Source organism: Octopus sinensis, linkage group LG2, assembly GCF_006345805.1.
Source record: "Octopus sinensis linkage group LG2, ASM634580v1, whole genome shotgun sequence".
In the NCBI taxonomy this organism is placed as follows: domain Eukaryota; kingdom Metazoa; phylum Mollusca; class Cephalopoda; order Octopoda; family Octopodidae; genus Octopus; species Octopus sinensis.
In genome coordinates, this window is record NC_042998.1 from 42,666,058 (window position 1) to 42,690,335 (window position 24,278).

The window sequence follows — 24,278 nt, forward strand, 5'->3', positions numbered from 1 at the left end:
CAAACATATGTTCACACACACACAACACAACATACAAGTATAGTGTTGTGTTATGTTGTGTTGTGTGTGTGCATACACACATATTTGTGTGCACATATACATGCATGAGTGTGCTTATATCTGCTTATGCATAATAAGAAGTTTATGTATCCTTGGAGTCTTCTGTTGAAGGCATTTGTTCTTTTTCAACTGATTCAGCTTTTTCATCTGATTCAACTTTTTCATCTGGTTCAACTTTTTCATCTGGTTCAACTTTTTCATCTGGCTCAACTTTTTCATCTGGTTCAACTTTTTCATCTGGCTCAACTTTTTCATCTGGTTCAACTTTTTCATCTGGCTCAACTTTTTCATCTGGTTCAACTTTTTCTTCGGGTGCATTTACTAACTCTTCAGGTGCAACAAAAGCATCATCCAGCACATTTACTTCATCATCTGGTGTATCACCTCCAACTTTTGGTGCATCTTCTGCATCTTCTGGTATATTTTCTACATCTTCTGTTACACCTACGGTATTTTCTGGTTCATCTGTTACATTTTCTGGTATATCTGCTGCATCTTCTTGTTCACCTGGTGAATGTTCTTTTTCAGCATCTTCATCCCCTTCTGGAAAAACATGAATGCTTCCCGACATGTTAGATGGTGGTGTATGGGTAATAGACTCTGTAAAATTAAATGCCTCACATTTGTAGATCCTTAAAGGCTTGATGGGTCTCTCATTGAATGTTTGTTCTTCTTCTAATGTCTGTAGAAGCTCTGTGCCTTCAAGAAGTTGACTGCATGAAAAAAGAAATAAAAAAAAAGAAATAAAAAAAAAGAAAAAATGCAGACAAAGAAGATAGAATACTTTCTGAAGCAGCTGCTGCAAATGATGGTGATGATGATGATGATGATGGTGGTGGTGGTGGTGGTGGCGGCGGTGGCGGCGGTGGTGGTGGCAGCAGTGGTGGTTGTTGTTGTTGTGGTGGATGGTGGTGGTGGATGGTGGTGGTTTACATATCTGGCGATAATTTGAACAAAGTGAAAAAAAAAATAGAGTTCAACTCTGACGAAGAGGCAATATTTACTGCATGAAGTTATAGTTCCAGCTTCCAGCATTTCATAGTGATTGTGTAAATGAACAGTGGAGGCAGACTGGGTAGCAGATGAAGTGGCAGCGGCACTAGGGGTGGTAGTGGTGATTTTGGTGACAATGATGATGATGATGATGATGATGATGATTATGATGATGATGGCATCTTTATGAGAAAATAATTGACAAATTGCTTGAAAACTATGTTACAGTCTTTTACTGACTTAACTTGTATGTATGTGTGTGTGTATGTGAGTGTGTGTGTGTGTGTGTGTGTGTGTGTGTGTGTGTGTGTGTGTGTGTGTTACACAACATATAGGCTTCTTAATGAATATTGTTTTAAGTGTTATTATTTTCTTTGTTTTTGTTCAAAACCCAACAAAGTCTATTTTAGTTTATGTGGGACCTGAAAAAATAATTAACAAGATACACAACACATAAATGTGTGTCCATGTGTATATGTTATGCATGAGCATGCAGGTGTGTGTCTGTGTGTGTGTGAGAGAGAGAGAGAGAGAGAAAGAGAGAGAGAGAAAGAGAGAGAGAGAGAAAGAGAGAGAGAGTAAAACTATGGCTGAAATATTTTCTATCTGTCTCCCTCTTATTATCACTGTTATTTATTATATATATTGATCAATACAGCAAGATCCCTGCAGGTAGCAGTCATAAAGGCTAACTGAGATGTATTTGGGAGGCTACGAACTATGGATCTTTAACTTAATTTAATATTTTAACTTTAAATCAACCCATTCCTTGTCTCTCTCATCATTTCTTTTCATATTCCTTTCTTCAGAAATCAAGAGATGACAATACACACCTGCACAAAATTCTAATATACCTGATAGTATACCTGATATCTCTGACTCCAAATATTTGGGAGTTTAATTCAAACAAACCCAGCAATATATAGAATGGGCTCAGTCCTAATGAGCAAAGAGAAATAACTCAGTGTGGCCAGTGGCATGAAATTGCTCAACAAAGGCGGAAAAAAATATATACTAAATGCCAAATAAGATGAATTCCTGATTTCCTGAAATAATCTTCAGTTCAAGGGAAGTTAAATAAGTACTTAATGGTAATTGCAGTCAATTCTAATGAGAAGGATAGATAATCTTAAGAATCAAGAATACTCTGGAACTAGCATGCCATTAAGGGAAACTCGGTTTGCTATTTTTGCCTTTTCTGTCTCTGGTGACCAAAGTATAGCTGTGAATATGTTTCTACTTCAATATGTACCAACAGCAGAGAACGTTTATGGCATAGGGTAATTTGCATAACTTTGCAGGGACTTTTTCATATTAACCCTTTAACTGTAAAATTAATTTCATGGTTATTCCAGTTATAATGATAAATATCTACCAAGAAGTTGAATTGGTATTTTCTGCAAGTCATACTGCCTCAGAATATTTGATGTTTCAACAACAAAAAGTTTCAAAAATGACTTTTTCAACAAAATACAGACTGCCTTCTGTAGTTAAGAGTAATGGAATTAATTTTTTGTCAATATATCTGATTCCGATAGTAAAAGGGTTTAAACAGCTAATTTCAGTTCCAGAATGAGAAAATATTTCAAAGAAATATGGAGGTAAAACTATTGAACTACAAACTACTTACAAATTAAGAGTTTAAAATTTACTATATTCATTTTATTGTTTCTGCGCTAGGCTCTATTTGTACAATGTTACTATTTGCTTAGTTGTTGACAATAGGTGCCACATTATCTGACACTGCTAAATTCCACAATAGGCAAGAATCCTGATCAGAAGCAAAGTTATTTTTTTATGTACTTCATAACTACAAAGCAGGGGTTTAAGAACATATTTTTAAGAGTCTCTTAAGGCTAAGAAAATAATAAATTTTTTACATCATAAAAATTTAGAAACTTGAGAGACATGAAATAAATTATTTTTAATGGTGGAACTCAGAGTAGATTGAGCTACAAATAACAGGGTTCAAATATTGAGTTTAACAAAAAAACCTCTTCAATGGTAAAAGTTGAAGGCTACCCATGGGACAACAGATGTTTTGATTGTCTCATAGGTAGTTTTTTTTACATTTTCCATCCAAAGGGATTTTTAACTTTATATTTACATGCTCGTATTTATAGCTTTATCTACTTTGAGTTCCATTGTTAAATACAAATTAATTTTTTTTTTAAATTAGTGAGTTATTGGAGATATTGTTCACTGAGGAACAGGAAAGGAACAAATGGTAAATAACAAAAGAAAGGAGATGCTGATATATTTAACATGGTTATTCAAACTAGATCTGGATGAAATCTCAGTAATCTAATAACCAAGACCAGAACAGAAATGGTGATAGGAAAATACAGTTCAGTATTAAGATAGCTAAATATGTAACTTGTAAATAAATTTTTGTACTTGTTGTATTTGTGTTAATGTGAATTTTGTTGAGCTATAAGCTTGAATATTTATACAAATTAACAAAATAACAAATGATATATTCATTAACAAATGATCAAGCATAAATTTATGTGGTTTACTAAGGTTATTAAATGCAAATGACAAAATATTTACTAGCTATGGAAACACTATCAATGTTTATATCAAAAACATTTGATTTGGTAATCAGTGGTATAAAACAAGGAATTTTCTTTAATAAGCAGACAGACAAAAAGTGAATTGAAATACAGTTACTGAAAACATCTTACCCAAAGGCAACATATTTATGATTCATCCAAGGTGTTTCTACTAAAGTTATAAAAAATTGGGAAGAATTTGTATGCCGTCCATGGTTAGCCATTCCTAGTACGCCCCGTTTGTTGAAAGGTATACAAAAATTTTCATCTAAAGAATAAAGACATTTTAAAGACAAATAAAGAAACAATGTTTATGGTTCAATTATGTGAAGAGCTGAAAATAAATAAGGAAGAATTCTAGTGTAGATATTACTAGAATTTTAATTACAAGGAGCTTTAATAAAATTTATGTTCAATTTCTCGGTTATTATACTTTATAATTGGTTACAAAATCTTCATTAAATCAAATGAGATAACTGAATATTCATTGCAAATCAGAAATCATTAAAGACACATTTAACAAGTATAATGGTTGCTAAACCCTGTATCTCACAAAGCCTAATTGAGCAGTACAATGGTGATATATATTAAACATAATCAGATCTGAATGTATCAGATAATTTCATAAAAGATCTTGCTCTGTTAGAAACCCATTGGTATTGGTACTAATAATAATATGAGGGACGTTCAATAAGTAATGCCTCTGACCCACTTGCAGTTGTTTGATCTAGCTGATATTTTGCATATGCAATCATTTATATCTCTATAGAGTAATTGGCAAATTACAGCTCTGAATTAATTGTGGTTTCTGATTTACAGGTGTTTGAACCGAGTCAAGTGTGAAATGGAGCCTGTTGAGTGTCGAGCAGTGATCCGGTTTTTGTATTTGAAAGGACGCACACCATGGGAGACTTTTGATGAAATGAAAGTAATTTATGGTGATGATGCCCCATCATATGACCTTGTAAAACGCTGGCATCGTGAATTCAAACATGGTCGGAACTCTGTGGAAACAGCTCCCAGATCTGGTCGCCCCCTTCTGCCATTGATGAGGCATCTGTCCGTCAAGTTGAAGCTGCCATTTTGGAAGATCGACACATAATTATTTGCCAAATAGCCCATGAGGTCAAGATTAGTACCGGGTCTGTGGAAACTATCATTCATGACCATTTGCATATGCAAAAGGTGTCTGCCAGATGGATTCCCAGGTTGCTCACGCCTTTCCAGAAGCAAGAACGCGTCGAGTGCTCGAGGGTGAATTTGGAGATGTGCCAAGAAGATGAGTCAAAATTTTTCAAAAGACTGATTACACAGGATGAAACCTGGGTCCATCACGATGATCCAGAGACCAAAGCCCAGTCAATGCAGTGGAAGCACCGTGACTCACCCCTCCAAAGAAGGCAAGGGTGCAGCCCTCCGCTGGCAAGGTCATGCTCACAGTCTTCTGGGACCAGGACGGAGTAGTGATGACAGATTTCCTGGCAAAGTGTACCACAATTGCAGGAGCCTATTATGCTTCACTTTTGAGGAAATTAAGAGAAGTTATCAAAATCAAGAGGCGGGGCAAGATCAGCAAAGGCATCCTCCTCCTGCAGGACAACGCTCCGGTCCACAACTCGCTTGTCGCCAGATCAGAAGCACAGGCGTATGGCTATGAACTCCTCCCCATCCCTCCTACTTTCCTGACCTTGCACCCTCTGATTTTCACCTCTTCCCAATCATGAAGTTGTTTTTGAAAGGAAAGCGTTTCCCAGATGATGCAGCCTTGATTTCTGAAGTCACGTTGAGGTTGGAGGACCAAGCTGGGTTCTTCTACAAAAACGGTCTCCAGAGCCGCATCAAACGATGGGAGAAATGCATAACTCTGGGTGATTCCTATGTAGAAAAAGACTAATAACTGTGCCAAGTTTCGTTGCTCTACTGCTATGGGAATTACTTATTGAACGCCCCTCGTACATATTCCTCAATTGCTCTTTCATTTAAAATTTTCTCAAAACCTAAACCTGCAATCATGAAACAGATGTAGACCCTGTTACCAGTAATCAATTTGGATTTTCTGCATTAACTCATTATCATGAGCATAATAAAGGCAGTGAGCTGGCAGAATCATCACCATGCAAGAACAAAATTCTTAATGGTATTTCTTCTGGCTTGTTATTCTGAGTTCAAATTCTTATTTCTTTATTGCCCACATGGGGCTAAACATAGAAGGGATGAACAAGGGCAGACAAACGGATTAAGTCGATAACATCGACCCCAGTGCACAACTGGTACTTATTTAATCAACCCCAAAAGAATGAAAGGCAAAGTCAACCTTGACGGAATTTGAATTCAGAATGTAGCGGCAGACAAAATACCTATTTCTTTACTACCCACAAGGGGCTAAACACAGAGGGGATAAACAAGGACAGACAAACGGATTAAGTCAATTACATTGACCCCAGTGTGTAACTGGTACTAGGGCTGATGCAATTGACTAGCTCCCTCCTCCAAATTTTCAGCCTTGTGCCGATAGTAGAAAGCAATATTATGATCACAATAAAGTAGTTGTACAAATAGAATATATAGTCAAATGAAAATACCAACCTTCAAATTCACCTCCAAATATAGACTCTCCATCATTACCACGACCGTCGCACACATCTGGAAGAGAGAGATTCTAGGTTATTATTTAACTTATGCAAACAGCTTTATCAACTAGGAGAACTGTGCTTTTCTATCCATCCATACATAAATCTATGTATTCATCCATACATTCATATGTACACACACGCACACACACATATGTATTATATTGCATGAAATAAAAAATAAGGAAAGCTTCTAAAAATGCAGAAAGTTTAAAAAACTTTTATACGACTGCACTACAATGTGCCAAGTGAACTTCAACACTCTTCTTATATTGCATATTCTAGTACATTACAATATCTCTCACATCAAAGAAAACAAGGACAGGTCATTCAGAGTTTTCTTTCCTCAGTTTAGTTCCAGATTATCTTTGCAATTTTGGCTGGTTATACTCGAGATTGCTCCAATCTGGTCAGCCCCAAGGAAAAACTAAGCTAATAGCATTAGATTCCTTGAAAGAAAGCAGCAAATGTATATGAAAACAAGGATGGAAAAAAACGGAGAAGGTGACACAAATACAAATAACAGGACATAACAAGTGTCTTTCGACAAAGGATAAATTAAATTAAGCTGGCATGTGTGGAAGTAAAGCCTTACGGCAGGGATACAGGATTTCACAGGAACAGTGAAGAATATAGATGTTGCATGGACAGCAGAGGCACAGGCATGGTTGTGTAGTAAGAAGTTTGCTCCCTAACCCACAACATGGCCTTTTGGGCATCTTCAACTATAACCCTGGGCCAACCAACGTTTTGTGAGTGTACTTGTCAACAGAAAGTGAAAGGAGCCCTTTATATATATGTGTGTGTGTGTGTATAATGCAAGCTTCTTATCTCTCTCTCCATATATATATTGGTGCTTTTAATAAAGCATATTACTCTACCTCTGGTATTTGAGTACTCTTTTTTTCCACCTTGTTTCATATTTATGTGCTTACTCTGATATATATATATATATATATATACACTCAATTTTTTAGTTCAAGTGGAATGTACGCACCACACACAATGCACTCCAGCATTGCCTGGGTCATTGATAACAATAACACCATGACCAACTGGTATTGTAGTACTATATCTCTGATAAGGAAATTGTACCAGTCAATGAACACAGTGTGCATTCCAACCAATGAAGGGACACGCACCATTGGCAGGCTCATATGTGTATGTAACCTTAATTTACCCTTGCATAGATGCACGGTGTTGTTGTTGTCTTCACTGAGGTTTTCAGGTCAGAAATTTGTTTTCCATTGTACCGCTTGTATTATAGTACATGCTCAACCACTGTGAAAAACTGGGAGATTGTAGCAAATTCCTTACGAACTTTGTGGCTTATGGAATGATTAATTGGCATGAATATATACTAATAATGATAAGCAACTTTGAATAAAGAGAAAGATGTTTAAGGCAAAAAAGCCCAAAGTTTTTCATCATTGGGAGTTTTAAATTGTTTAATTTTAATTGTTATTATATTGTTTACACTTAAAACCCATTGTATCATCCTGTTTTTATCTTTTATGTTGTTGTATGTGTATTAATGTAACTTTGTGACCAATAAACGAATTAATTATTACTATTATCATTATTATTATTAATAATATTATTATTATTATTATTATTATATTATTATTATTATTATTATTATTATTATTATTATTATTATTATTATTAATATTATTATTATTATTATTATTAATATTATTATTATTATAAAACTTTTTTTTTTCTTCTTTCAAATTTGCTTCCATTTCTTGCCGAGTGTCTTCCCGACTCCTAGGGCAAAGAAACTCATAGTATACATTGGTAGGCCATTAAACCAAACTCAATAGTTAGTTTTTTTTTTGGTTTTTTTAAGTTAACTTAAAATACATGAGCAGCAACAGTTCTCACATCGACAATGCTCTTCTCAATACGTGTGATGTACCAGTTAAGACAATCTTTTGCACTTCTTGCAGGGATGGTAAGCCAGGGATCATTCTCATAGAATTTTCAGTTCCCTTCTTGATCATTCCTAGTGCTCCTACGATCACTGGTATTGTAACCGCCTTGAGATGCCACATTTTCTCAATTTCAATGAGTAGGTCTTTATATTTTCTGAGCTTGTCAAACTCTTTCGCTGAGATATTATGATCACAGGGGATGCTCATGTTGATCAATAAGCAAACTTTATTGTTTTGGTCTTTCACAACAATATCTGGTTTATTGGCCTTGATAGTTCGGTCTGTATGTACTGGAAAGTCCCACAGAATCGTTACATTTTCTCCTTCAGTTACAGCCTCAGGGTGGTGATTATACCACTTGTCGGCAGTTTTGATATTGTAATGCCAACTTATTAGCCAGTGTAGATATTGGCCAACTCTGTCATGTCTTAATTTATACTCCACTGGTGCTAAGACTTTACATCCAGAGATTAGGTGGTTCACTGTTTCAATCATGTCGTTGCAGAATCGGCATTTTGGGTCTGCTCCATTTTTCATCACATTGGCCTGGTAGTTCCGGGTTAATAGGCTTTGATCTTGAGCAACCAGGATGAAACCTTCGCTTTCTGCTTTTAGCCCTGAGCTCCGTAGCCACTGATGGGTTTGCTTCTGGTCAACATCAGCTTGTTTGCTGCGGGCCACATATTTGCCATGCAGAGGTTTCTCCTCCCACCTATCAGCCAATTGCTCGTGCGCTTTTTTCGTTGCCATTATTTTCACCTTCTTTGCAACAATAGTTGCCGTACTTCTCTCGGGTTGTTCAGTTTGGGTATCCTGCATGAGATCAATAGCAAATTTTTTGCTTTCCTTTATGATAGAATGAAGCTTCTTTCGTCTCTCGTGATTTTTCACGAGCTTTAGCATCCAGTCATTCGTTATTTCGAGATATTTGGCCAGTCCAATTGTGGTTGTTTTGTAAGCTAGTTCAAATTGGATCAGGCCTCGACCTCCTTGGGCTCTGGGAAGGTAAAGGCGATCTACGTCTGCCTTTGGGTGGTGCATCCTATTACAACTCAGCAGCTTGCGTATTTTCCTATCTATATTCTTTACTTCACTCATATTCCAGTTCAACACATTGTAGCTATAAGTAACAACTGGAACTGCTAAGGAATTTATAGCTAACACCTTGTTATGTGCATTTAGTTCAGATTTCAGGACTGCACAAACTCTCCTATAACATTCCTTCCTGATCTTCTCTTTCATGTTTGCATGCTGAATACCAGAGCCTTCATTTATTCCTAAATATTTGTATGTTTGTTCTTGCTCAAGCTCTCTTATGACTGTGTCAACATCTAACACGACTGAATTTGTGGTCTTCACTTTCCCTTTCTGGAAAGCGGCCTTGGCACACTTCTCAAGTCCAAACTCCATCCCGATGTCATCGCTGAATGCTTTCACAGTGCGCAATAGGCCTTCAAGTTCATTATTGTCTTTACCATAGAGTTTTAAGTCATCCATATAAAATAGATGGCTTATTTTTTTATTGGCAATTTTATACCCATACCCTGTTCTGTTTAATTCACTTGTAAGGGGTATTAGGGCTATGCAGAATATTAAAGGTGAAAGTGAGTCACCTTGAAAAATTCCATAGTTGATGTTTATATTTTCTGAGGCAAGTACTCCATTAGAGTGGTATAATTGGAGATTTGTATTCCACAACGACATATTGTGCTTCAGAAAGTTTGAAATCACAGGGGAAATTTTGAAGATGTCCAGCGATCTCAAGATCCATGGATGCGGTATACTGTCGAAGGCCTTTTTATAGTCAATCCATGCGGAGCTGAGATTTCTGCGCTTGTTGTGACAGTTCTCAAGGATCATACGATTAATTAGCAGTTGATCTTTGCATCTGTAAGAGCCTCGGCGGCACCCTTTTTGTTCAATGGGGAAAATATCGTTCTTCTCCATGAATGCATATGATTTCTCCGCCAGGATAGATATTAGGATTTTATACGTGGTGGATAGACAGGTTATAGGCCGATAGTTTTTTGGAAGGTTGGTTTTGTTATTCTTTGGGAGTAGGTAAGTAATACCACTTGCTAACCATTCAGGTGTTTTCTTTGGGTCTCTCATAATTCCATTGAGCAGCTGAACTAGTTTACCGTGTGTGCATGGGAGCGATGTGAGCCAGAAATTCGGCACCCTATCTTTACCGGGGGATTTCCAATTATGGGCCTTCGTGAGTGCCTTTCTTAGGTCTGCTATTGTGATGTCTTCCCATGCTTGTTGTTGTAAATTTTGGTAGGATCCTTCAGTTTGTATAATCCAGTCTGCATTTATGTTGTACGTCTTCTTGTCACTCCAAATCCTTTTCCAAAAGTTTTGAACTTCTTCCATGGGAGGGGGGTCTTTAACGGTTACTTTCTCCTTCCCTATTTCTCTGTAGAATTTTTTGGCATTGGATGTGAACAGCTTATTTTGCTTGTAAAACTTGTTTCTCTTCTCAAATCTTTGTATTCTTTGGGCTTTTGCTTGAACTTTTTGTTTCAGCGTTTCTTTTATTGATATCAGTTCTTCTCTTGGTAAGGATCCAAATTTTCTCTTCATCTTTCTTCCTGTTCTGGATCTTACATCATTTCCACATATTAGTTCATTTAATATTGATATTTCCCCTCTCATAAATTCAATCTCTTTTTCAATTTTACTTCTCCAGGTTTGGTTTTCTTTGTTTTTTCGGGGGCATACAGCTGGTTTCAATTGCCCTGGCAGAAGCGTAAATAATTTCATTTAACTCAGTAAAATCAGGTTTTAATTCTTGTATTATTTCATTTGTTACATAGTTGCCAATTTGGATTTGTTTTTTATTTTGGTTTGTATTTGAGAGTTTATGAAGTGGTTCTCTATCATTCATACTTGTATGTCTTACAACTTCAAGCGTATTCAGGATTTTTGCCTCATTTCTGCCATAGACTCTCTCATAGACTATTATTATTATTATTATTATTATTATTATTATTATTATTATTATTATTATTATATTATTATTATTATTATTATTATTGAGTGAGAGAGTAGTGCATACCATCAAAGTGACACTGGAGTAAAATATACGAAGCCCAGTATACCCATCATGACTACTCGTTTGATAAGGGTACACCAGGCACATGCATCACAACCATATGTGCGCGACATGGTGATCTCATATCAAGATAAACAGCGCATGACCTTGCAGGTGGGGCCCAGTTAGAATTTTCTTCAGGTCGAGTAGTCCATCCCACTCAAAAGGCCCCTGAATAAGGATTGTTTAAGGATGTTGAACGAACCACCCATGTTTCCAAAGGTGAATTATCCAAACCTCTACGAATCCCTCTCAATACATGCCTATGATGCTCCCCTACTACTTATGCTTGTGATCAGAGATGCACATATTATCAGCCACTAAGGGACATGGTTAACTTGTTAAGGTCAAACAACTGACAAGCAAATCTGGGGTATTGAGCAGAATATTTGCTGTAGCCCATCTTTTATACCAAGACAAAACAATGTACATGATATTATTATTATTATTATTATTATTATTATTATATAGATGTAGATACAAGAGTTAAGGAATAAAGTAAATAAAATCTAGGTTACATATGTTTCATAGCGAGCAGAACCTTGGAAGTGGTAAATATCCAAGCACAGAGTATACCACAGGCTGCTTTTCAGGATATCTTGATTAAATGAAAGTTTACATTGTCGCAAGGACGTACATGTTAACACCTGGAAGATTCAATCAGAATGGTTGCCTACCATGAAATATAAAAAAGAACTTTTTTCAATTTATCATACTTTGATAACAAAAAAATCCACAACCTCTCATCTCAGTAAGTCACTAATGTCACTGAAAGCTGTTTTTTATATTTACTATGGTTTGCTTGAAGCTAACTTTCTTCCTACACCTCAATCCTTGAATCTATCTATCTATCAATCTGTCTGTCTGTCTGTCTGTCTGTCTGCCTGCCTGCCTGCCTGCCTGCCTGCCTGCCTCCTGCCTGCCTATCTATCTATCTATCTATCTATCTATATATATATATATATCTATATATATATATATATATATATATATTTATATATATATACATATATATATGGAGAGAGAGAGAGAAAGAGAGAGAGAGAGATGCATATACATACATACATACATACATACATACATACATACATACATACATACATGTATATACACATACATACATACATACATACATACATACATACATACATACATGTATATACACACACACACACACATGCACAAACATATAATTTTTTTGTTTTTAGAAATTTTTTTATGTTCTGAAATATATAGAAACCCATGAATTTTATAAATTGAAAGTTGCCAGTTTTAAGCATTTTTTAATATTTAAAAAAAATCTTCTGCATATAAGTCAAAATAAAGTGAAAATTTTTTTTATTAAAGATATGATGATCAATGACTTTCTTCACTACTTTCATATATTTTATCTTGGTCATTAGTTAAAGCAATGATTATATGTCAGAGAGGAATATCATCATACAATATTAAAGTTGACAAGTTTTTCAAGAAACAGGACACTACTAAACTAGTAATTTTTTTTTTTCACACAATATTTCCTATAAAACTTGTTGTTTATTAGTTTGGCTAAATGTCAGAAACAGCTTTGCTATTTAAACTTAACATGATATCTGTAAAATCATAAAGTACTTTATGAAATTACTATGCATATCCATTTTGAAAGAAAAAAAAAGAATGACATACTAGGTCTTGTTATTAAAAACAGTAATAAATAACAATTACAAAAAAAATGTTACTTACACCTACTTTGAAATTTAGAAAAACTCATCATCATCATCATCATCATCATCGTTTAATGTCTGCTTTCCATGCTAGCATAGGTTGGACGATTTGACTGAGGTCTGGTGAACCAGATGGCTGGACCAGACTCCAATCTGATCTGGCAGAGTTTCTATAGCTGGATGCCCTTCCTAACCACTCTGAGGGTGTATTGGGTGCTTTTACATACCACCAGCATGAGGGCCAGTCAGACAATACTGGTAATGGCCACGCTCAAATGGTGCTTTCTATGTGCCACCTGCACTGGCAACGACCTCGCTTGAATGCTTTTTCATGTGCCACCAGCACAAGTGCTAGTGTAAATTATAAAACGTGTATAGCTACCACCACTGCCATTGCTATCATCACTATCATCATCATCATCATTCAATGTCTACTTTTCTATACTTGCAAGGGTCAGACAGAATTTGCTGAAGGAGATACTTTATATGATGCCCATCCTGTTGCCAACCTCTTCCTGTTTCCAAGCAAGGTAATATTTCCCCACTGGCCAGACATGCTTTTCATGGAAGACTGGAAATGAACGACATTGCTTGTATGACAGTGATGCTCATTTACAACCATGATGTCAAGACAAGGATAAAAAACAAACACATGCACACTTGTATGTATGTATGTGTGAGTTTGTGCATGTATGTATATATTATACATTCATACATACATATATATCATCATCATCATCATCGTTTAACGTCCGTTTTCCGCGCTAGCACGGGTTGGACGGTTCGACCGGGGTCTGGGAAGCCAGGGGCCGCTCCAGGCTCCAGTCTGATCTGGCAGAGTTTCTACGGCTGGATGCCCTTCCTAACGCCAACCACTCCGTGAGTGGAGTGGGTGCTTTTTACGTGCCACCTGCACAGGGGCCGGGGGGTCCGGCATCGGTCACGATTGGTTCGAGCTTTTAACGTGCCAGCGGCACGGGGGCAACGGGGTCCGGGGTACTTTGGGGATCCGGGGTACTTTGAATGGGTAGGGGGTATGTGGAATTGCTGCAGAAAGCAGCCTGGGTCTTTGCAGTCACAGCATATCTCCAGAGATCTCGGTCTTTCGCCATTGCCTCAGTGAGGCCCAATGCTCTGAGGTCATGCTTGACTACCTCATCCCATGTCTTCCTGGGTCTACCTCTCCCCCTGATACCTTCAACTGTTTGGGAGTGGCACTTCTTCACACATCTCTCTTCATCCATCCGCAGCACATGACCATACTATTGCAAGCGTCGCTCTTGCACACCACATGTGATGCTTCTTATATCCAGCATTTCTCTCAGGATGCTTACACTGTCTTGCGTGCACACTGACACTACACATCCAGCGGATCATGCTAGCTTCATTTCTTTCAAGTCTACGCATGTCCTCTGCAGTCACAGCCCATGTTTCATTACCGTGAAGCATGGCAGTTCGCACACATGCATCATACAATCTACCTTTCGCTCTGAGGGAGAGACCTTTTGTTGCCAGTAGGGGTAGGAGCTTTCTGAACTTTGCCCAGGCTATTCGTATTCTAGTGGTGATACTCTCTGTGCATCCACCTCCGCTACTAACTTGGTCACCCAGGTAGCAGAAACTATCAACTACTTCTAGTTTCTCTCCCTGGAGTGTGATGGAATCTGTTTTCTGAGTGTCTGTTGTGTCTATTGTCCCTGTGCATTTGCCGCACATGAAAGCTATCTTATCTGTTAATTTCCCTTTAATGTTGCTGCACCTCTTATGTGTCCATAACTTACATTGGGTGCATCTTATGGAGTTTCTACCTGTACCTTTCCTACAGATTGAGCAGGGCCACCTATATATAAATATATATATAAAATTTGAGCTTACAATTTATATGAGCTTAAAACAATGAACGAAATTTTAAGCTCATATAAAATTATAAAAAGCAAAAAGCAACCAAAGTCACTGAAAAAAATATTAACCAGCACTAGACTGTATCCACCAACAACAGAGCCAAAAGTGACAAAATGTGGACGTTCTAACTGTGGAACATGCCCCCACCTTCTGGATGGTTCAGAATTCCAATTCAAACAAGGAGAAATATTTAAGATCAAATCAAATTTCACTTGCGCCTCAGTAAATGTAATCTATATCATGACATGCATAGGATGCGGTAAACTCTATATTGGACAAACAGGAATTTCGCTCCGTCAAAGAATCACCATTCACAAAGAGCAAATCTGTCACCCACAATACAGACAGTTAAAGGTGAGTGTACACATAGAAAGATGTGCCAGGTATCTTAATCCCAATTTCCAAATATTTTCCTTTTACCAATGTTCACAGAACACCACAATGCAACAAAGGTTGAATAAAGAGACATTTTTCATCAATAAATTTCTCCCCCAACTAAACATGAACACACAACTCAATACAGAACACCACTAACTCTTCAATTAAAACCACTAACCCCTATACACTTCCTACACCACTCACATCTCTAAATCCAGAACTACTTATCTCCCTTACAAATAATCCGGAACTACTTACCTCCCTTACAAATAATCTTTTTTCTCATGAACTATTAGACCTGACACCGTGTATCAACCGGTGTTGTTCAAATGACGAATAGCTTTGCGTAAACCATGGTCCGTTTTGTTCTCTTACTTTATTATCATCTTATAATCATCTCATAATAATGACTTTTATGACTCGTATTACTACCTCAGTCAATCTAAATGTATATATTTGTCGTTACTGTCATAAATAGTCTTTTTTTTATTTGCAATGTGCATTTTCGTTGATTTTTCATATATATATATATATATATATGTGTGTGTAAATATATATATACATATTAGGATCCAGCTCTTGGTGGTCCAAATCAGATATGCAATCTATGTGGGTGTCTTTTCAAAACATTGTCTGGTTTAGAAAGCCACATCAGGTGCCATGATAGATCTAAGGTGTAAGTACAAGAGGTGGTCAGACTTTGCATAAGGAACAGACAACCCACCATCTATGTATTTATATATACATATATATATATATATAGGGTGTGGTGAATAAACTGTCATCTAAATTACACAAAAGTGAAAATAATACTGACATCTCACTTTAACAGATATATTTACCAAAATTACATAAAAATATCTTGAAATGCTAAAGACTAAATTTATTCAATAAAATTGCCATTGGCTTCAACCACAGACTCCAGACGACTTCAGAATCTCCTGCTGCTCTCCTGGACAGTCTCTTTGTTTAAGTTCGTGAATGCTGACATAATCCTTGCCTTCACTTCATCTTTGGTGTTACAAGGAGTTTTGTTGGTCTCTTGCTCAACTGTGCCCCACACATAACAATAAAGGGGGTTGCAGTCTGGGGAGTTAGATGGCCAGATGTTAGGGGTGATGTGGTCACAGAAATTGTCTGACAGTCATAACTGGGTTCTCCTGCTTATGTGGCATGGTGCAGAGTCCTGTTGCCAGACATAGGGTCTTCCAGCAGCCACCCTCTTGACCCAGGGCAGCACTAGCTCCTCCAGGCACTTGATGTAAGCCTCTGTGTTGAGCCTGAGGCCGTGTGGGAAGATGAATGGAGGCATAATGTCACCATCACTAGCGATCACTCCAAACACCATGATGTTGACTGGATGTTTGATTTTTATCACTCTCCTGTGTATGTATATGTATATGTATGTATGTATGTATGTATGTATGTATGTATGTATGTATGTATGTATGTGTGTATATATATATATATATCATCATCATCATCATCATCATTGTTTAACGTCCACTCTCCATGCTAGCATGGGTTGGACGAGTTTGACTGAGGGCTGGCGAACCAGATGGCTGTACCAGGCTCCAGTCTTGATCTGGCAGAGTTTCTACAGCTGGATGCCCTTCCTAACGCCAACGTTATATATATATATATATATATATATATATATATATATGTATGTATCTGTTATTATATATATACGTCTCTACAATTTAGTGGTTCAGCAAAAGAATCTGATTGAACAAATGAGTACTGGGGTTAGTTTGTTCAACTAAGCCTTTCAAGGCAGTGCCCCAGCATGGCCACAATCCAAAGACTGAAACAAGTGAAAGATAAAAGATAATGATAGTCAAGGTCTAGGATCAATTTTTTTCTGTCTTTCTCTCTTGTCTTTCCCTCTCTCCCTGTCGCTCTCTCTCTCTCTCTCTCTCTCTCTCTCTTGCTTACTCTCCTCTCTTTCCCTGTCTCTCTGAATTGGCTATGTTGCACCATGAGAATGGTTCTGTGGGAACCACTCATAGCATCCCTTTCTTTAGAAATGGTGAAGTGTTGAGTGGAAAGCTAGCTACATTTTTTCATAGGAAAAAACCAATATGCTACAGGTACCGTCCAAGACTAGATCAATATAAAGCACAGCATGGCATGGGAATAAAAGAAAAAAAGAAGTAATAACATATTGGGTTCAAATGATGCCTATAAAAAGAGAAACCAATATTACCGCCTCCTTGAATCCATCCATTTGGTACAATTCTGTGGAAAAAGGAGCCTTCATAAGTGAGTTTTCTCAGTGGGTCACGTGCCATGGGAGTATTTCCAACGCATAATGTTTTGAAATTTTCACATGTTTTTGGAAGAATGTCATTGAACAACTACAAGAAAAATCAAGTAAAAAAAAAATGAAAAAAGTAAAAAAATAAAGCATGTCATTAATTGAAATGATTTTAAAATATTGTATTTTTATCTCCATGCATACAAGTTGAATTTTTCAGAACAAAATTTTGAGTTAAAAGAAGGTAGCTGGAATAATACACCAAAACAACTTTGGAGGACCAAAAATTCCATGTGAAATGCAACAGGATTTGGAAAGATAGCGATGATGTTTGAATGTTTACCCTGCATGGTTACAATATGTACAACATAGGCTTATATGCCTGGGAACATGATAAAGGCCACCTTTGCATGAAACAACTTTTATTTTTAATGATTTTCTGAATGTACAGTGTAGTGAGTTTAAAGCAGTGGGAACAAAATAAGATCAATGGTGTGTGAACAGAAAACAAAGATTTCAGATATACTAGATAAATAGTAGTTGTTAGAATTAGCATCAGTTATGAAATGCTGTCTGTTAGCTACCAAGACAGCTCACTAAGCATTTAAGACACTTTACTTGTTAAAGTTATCTCCACAGATTTTTCTATAGAAATTATGGCCAGCACTGATTTTATTATGATGTTTCATATCTGAGATGCCTGATATAACAACAAGATAGAATTAGAAAATTACTATTTTTAAATCTCACAACGTGAGATATTCAGCAACAGTACTTTATAGTAAAGATTGTTTGCCAACATAACATGGCAGTCCTGGTTTAAGACAAATGTTGCTGTAATTTAGCCCCAGGAGACATTGTCTGCAGCTGGCTACACGACACGATCTGTGTCCTTATATTTTTGAACAAGGGGATCTAGCACGCCCACTCAGCTCAAAACAATATCTGTGTATCACGATTTCCAGGTATTTACCCTTCATCAGAAACAAAATAATTGTTCGGCTGAGGTGGGGCTGCCAAATTCCCATTCAAAATATATATAGTTTTCAAAGTGACAACTAGTCACTGATCTATAAATTAGAAAATTACTATTTTTAAATTTCACAGGACTGTTATGTTGGCAAACAATCTTTACTACAAAGTACTGTTGCTGAATATCTCACGTTGTGAGATTTAATGTTACTTACCTCAATTAGGAAAAATCCAGAGTCTATGTCATCGATACTGATGTACATGTAGATAAAATCATGCTAGTACAAAATACAGGAAACAAAAAAAAAACAGATAATTAACAAAATTCAATAAAACAATAGGATATAGTACATTATATCATATAGAGACATGAAGCATAACATAAGCAACATTCTTAGAGATTTTTAGTTAGTAAAAAGCTTTTATAGTTTTCTGCAAATAGTTTTAATGTATTTTTGTTGAATTGTATTGCCATTTATAAAAAAATTAGTTATCAAAATTCAACCTTTTACTGCTTACTATAAATAATAGCTTTTTATATCTAATAGGACTGAAATATTTCATTACTCATCAAAAACCTTTAATGTTTAGTAGTGTCAAAATATTTCATCACTCATCCATTTTCTCTTATTTTTAACAGCATCAAAATATTTCATTATCTATCTATAACTTTTTATTTTTAATCACATCAAAATATTTCATTATCCATCTATAACTTCTATATTTAATAGTACCACAAAATTTCATCATTCATCTATTGCCTTTTAATACTTAACAATTTTTATATTTAACAGTATCAAAATAATTTCATCACTCACCTACAGTGATGGCTTATGCAATTATCTCCATATTGTTTTTTTTTAAATGGTAGCTAAAAATGTAACAATTCAGCTACTAGTGTTATTTACATTGTCACTTTTCAATATTATTTTGTAGTGGAAGTGGAATCAGATCAACAAACTGAAGCTTTTCTGAAACACATTCTGAATTTTTTCTACTTTGTTTACATATTTGGTTCTCAAGATCCTTAAATAGGAATTGAGTATTGAGACTGATTTTTAATGTCTTAAAAGGGCCATTAAGCCAATAAGAAACACATACACAGTTTCTATTTCACTTCTTTTATAATTAATATTTAACTAGTTAACAATTTAACCTATTAACTAATCAATTGTTTGAATATTTTCTCAGTTAATCAATCAGTCACTAAGGTTCATCATATATATATATGGGGGAGGGTACCTTTGTGTGGTGTTGTGTTTGTCCCCCACCTGTAACTTAGTGGTTCAGTTAAAGGTACTGATAGAATAAATAGCAGACTTAAAAACAAGTACTGGGGTTGATTTGTTCTGCTAAAACCCTTCAAGGCAGTGCCCCAGCATGGCCATAGTTTAATGAGTGAAACAAGAAAGATAAAAAAAAAATAAAGCATAAAAATTGTTAAAACTATAAAAAATTTAAAATCAACATATGAAAATGCTTTTCATTTTAGTACAGTGTCCACTAAGACCCTAACAGGAAATGTAAGCCACTGCTGCCACTATGAAAAAGAAAAAAAACCCCACCTTTATTACTTATTGAATACTTACATTTCTCTTGATTAATTCATTTCTGTAATCCTCTTCAACTAATGCAGAAAACAATGTATATGGTAAATTGTTGTCATAAAATTTACTATAATCAGCCCAGTACAAAAGATCATCATAGCTACCAAGCATTTTATCGTTGATAAACACCAATTCATTTTTGTCATATATCCACATTTCTCCTTGGAGCAACTGAGAAATAGATTAAACAAACCACAGAACAGTTAATCTTTTGAATTTAACAAAACAGGATTATTACAAAAATTATTTTGCTATCAGACAGGCATTCATCTCAAGAGAGAAGAGTTAAAGCAATTTTATTTTTAAACAGATGAGAGAGTCACTGTGTAATTAACTGACTTAGCAACCATTTGTAGTTACTTCTGGAGGCTAAATGTAATGTTCACACTACATTTTGGTGTCTTCAAGTACCTGAAACTCAGCCTAATATAAAGTATACTGGTTTCAAATTTTGGCACAGGGCCAGCCAATTCGAGGGAGGGGATAAGTTGATTACATTGACCCCAGTGCTCAACTGGTACTTTATTTTATCAACCCTGAAAGGATGAAAGGCACAGTTGACCTTGGCAGGATTTGAACTCAGAATGTAAAGACAGATGAAATGTCACTTAGCATTTTGCCCAGCGTGCTGATGATTCTGTCAGCTCCCTGCCTTAGCCCAGTATAAAATATATTGAATTTCTCAAATCAAAACAATATATATGATGTTGACAACAAAATGACGATGATGACAAGGTTGATGATAATGATGATGAACATAATCATTATAACGACACGATGACGATGTAGCAATGATGAGTATGACAGTGATGATGGTGGAAGTGCTGTCTTAAGGCTTGGGGATGCTGGGCAGTTACCCAGGGACCTTATGGACATAGAGGTCCAATTCTGATCTATGTGTGCTGGGGATTGTGTCAATAAATAAATATTATCAGGCCCAATACAGTGATTTACCCAATACTAATCTACATATGCTGTCAATAGATAAATATTATAGGACCCAGTACATTGATTTGCCCAGAGGCCTACAATACTGCCAAGATGGCTCTGGATAGTGGTGGTTATGAAGTGGTGATGGTGATGTGGTGATGGTGGTAGTGGTGATGATGATGATGATGATGATTAACAAGTTAGTTAGCAACTCCAAAAAGTTAACATTTGTAACAGCAAGAAGATAAATTCTTACAATGTATGATTGTTAACTATGCTTACTAAAATGCAGAAATTTCTGTTTTTCCAAGCATTAAAAAAAGCAAAATAGTTTACTTACCTTTTTCTGCTTTTCAATAAATTCTTCCCACTCAAATTCAAACATGGGAACAATATCAGGTTTTTTAAACGTTTCAGGAAAATCAACTTCCATTTTCTGTCAAGAGAAATATTTCTTTGGAGTAGCTTTTACAAACAACTTCTGAAAGGTTTTTAGTAAAGACTTTACAAAAATTAAATTAAATAGAATAGAATTCCTTATATTCTCTCAGTATTATTTTCCAGGTTTGAAAGTCAATAACAAGATTTGCCAAGGTAGTTGTAAGCATGACTGCATAGTTAAGTTGTTCACATCCACTTGTTGCTGAATTCAACCCCACTTCATGAAGGCAAGTATATTCTACATCAACCTAAGGTTGACAAAATTTGGTTGGCGGCGATTAGGTGTCTATGGTGTATGTGTGTGTGAGAGAGAGAGGGAGAAAGAGAAAGTGAGAGAGAGAGGGGGGAGAAAGTGAGAGAGAGAGAGTGTGTGTATGTGCATGTATGAGGTGGTACCCAAAAATAACCAGAAACGTTCTCTGTGAGACAAGTCCATTGTAGTTGAAGCTTCTACCACTAGAAGCCACTTGATGCAGACCTCAAGCCAACCAGCATCGTTGCGTGAAGTCGTACTGCCACATGGTGCATCTTTGTTTTCCAGTACTTCTTCCCTGTTTGTCAATTTTTATGATGGTCGAAACGAAGGAACAGCATGCTTCCATGAAATTCTATTTTCTGTTGGGGAAAACAGAGGCCAAAACAGTTGTCATGCTTCCAGCTTACAAGAACACTGTACCAAGAGCAAAACACAAAGTTTATGAGTGGTTTTTGGGCTTTAGGAATGGTCACTTGTTGCTTGAAGACCAACCTTATTCAGGTCATCTGTCGACCTCCCGAATAAATGAAAACATCATGAAAATTCATGATCTTGGAGGACCATTACAAAGCTATTGATGAACTAGTTGATATGACTGGTGAGTCCTTGAGCTCCTGTCAACGAATCTTGAGTGAGGAATTGTGAATGAAATGAGTTGCAGCATAATTTGTGCCTCGCTTGCTCACAGACCAAGAGCAAGAACAGCTGGAAATTGATCCAGACCTTTTTTCAAAGGTCATCACTGGTAATGAAAGCTGGTGCAACAGAATTTGCAGAAGTGGATGAGATGAAGAACAAAAACGATGGGGGTGTTAAAAGGCATTACTTTGCAAGAGTTCCAGGACTGTTTTGAACAGGAGAAAACGCGTCTGGACCGATGCATTGCTTCAGATGGAGAATACTTTGAAGGCAATAAAAGTGTAAACATGTAAAACTGATAATAATATTGCAAAATTCTGGTTTCTTTTAGGTACCTCTTCGTATGTGTCTTTCGCCAGTGTATATCAAGTAGGAGCATAAATGTTACCAGGAGAACAGGAAATCTCGTACCTTGTGAATTATTATGCATCAAATTAAATACTCAAATTATTATGTTTCAAATTAGATACTCTTTTATTAGTTTTGTCATCAGAAAGGTAGTGAACCAGTGAACTTGCTGGAAATCTATAACTAATAATGATACTGTCTGCAATTTGCAAAGTAAAATAAATAAATAAATTAATTAATTAATAAATGAATAAATTAATAAATAATTGCCATGAAAAATTCCAATATGATTCCATTACTCTGTACTTCATAATTCCAAGTTTCTACAATTACTTTCATTATTTATTTGCCAACACAGAACTAACCAGCTATTTTTAAAAAATTTAATTACATAATTTTAATTTTGTTTCTTGCAAACAGTATTTGATACCAGGGGTTTAGATTATTTAAATCTAAGCCACTCTTATTTTATTTGTAATTGTTGAAGAACTTTAATTATAATCACTTTACATACTTTCAGTTTTCATATTCCACAGACATACAATCTTCTAACAAATGTATCATGGAATGAATTTTCCTGCTGAAGTTCTTACTGCATTAAATTCAACTTTTATTGTTACTGATAGCTCCACCATAAGACAACATTGACTGTCCACATGTCAAAAAAAACTCAATTATTTAGTGATCCAAAGAGCTAACTAATTCATTTATAGAAGGTGTGGATAGACTGTATTTTCTTGTATGTAAGTCAAATTTTTCAAACCAAAATTTACAGCCAAAAAGGGTAAGTCAACTTATACTACAAAGTGACTTTGGAGGACTAAAACTTCCATGTCAAAGGCAGCAGGATTTGGAAAGATAGAATGTTCACATGATATATATTTCATTGACTTGTATGCTGGAAAATACAGTACAACAAAGAAAGTACATAAGCACTTAAAATATGAAGACAGATACATTTTACTACATCTAGATACTACACCTCTCTCTGGCCTTTTCATTAGTTTCTTTGTTATAGAGAAACGGGCTGGATCCATAGCATTAACAATCCTCTGAGACCAGTGAGGTTGATGCAAGTAATATCTTCCTTGAACAATTTATGAGTCAATGACTACATAAAAAAAAACATGTGAAAAGAGGAAATTTCAAACAATGGACTATTCAAAGTATATGTTATTATAGAAAGCAAAAATATAGTTTTTCTATTCATTTTTGTAAACTGATGCGATGCTTACAAAATTTTGCATATTACTAAATGATTCGTTCCCCATTCCTAAACGCTCCTATCATCAAAACACTGAATATGAATGGAGTTTTTTAACGATATACCGTAATGACAGCAAAAGGATTCGAAATTCATTTTCAACAAATACGATAAAAACATAAGCAGTTTACAAACTTGTGCACAATATTGAGCTCTTTTGAAATTCATAGAATCAATTAATCCATAAATGACGACTTTGTAATTCTTTGCAGAAGTGGCCATTTTGCCGGCTCAACAAACTCGGAATGTGAAAAGAATAACGTGTTAAGAATCTTCGTTGTTTACAAATATTATATGGTTATTAGT

The 24,278-nt window shown here is 35.9% G+C and overlaps 1 protein-coding gene across 2 annotated transcripts; it reads right to left on the reverse strand.

Annotated features, from left to right (window-relative positions):
• On the reverse strand, nt 1-24,278 carry LOC115224551 (probable inactive peptidyl-prolyl cis-trans isomerase-like 6). Of its 2 annotated transcripts, none has more exons than XM_036512682.1 (9): nt 24,108-24,278; nt 21,365-21,460; nt 20,077-20,265; nt 18,703-18,765; nt 17,465-17,615; nt 6,195-6,251; nt 3,741-3,876; nt 343-773; nt 1-185 (listed from the first exon to the last, which is right to left on the reverse strand). In XM_036512682.1, the coding sequence occupies exons 1-9, from the start codon at nt 24,192-24,194 to the stop codon at nt 115-117; spliced, it is 1,281 nt and encodes a 426-aa protein (XP_036368575.1). In that variant the 5' UTR covers nt 24,195-24,278; the 3' UTR covers nt 1-114. The 2 variants fall into 2 exon arrangements, with proteins under 2 accessions (XP_036368575.1, XP_036368581.1); XM_036512688.1 differs by having other exon boundaries at nt 21-180.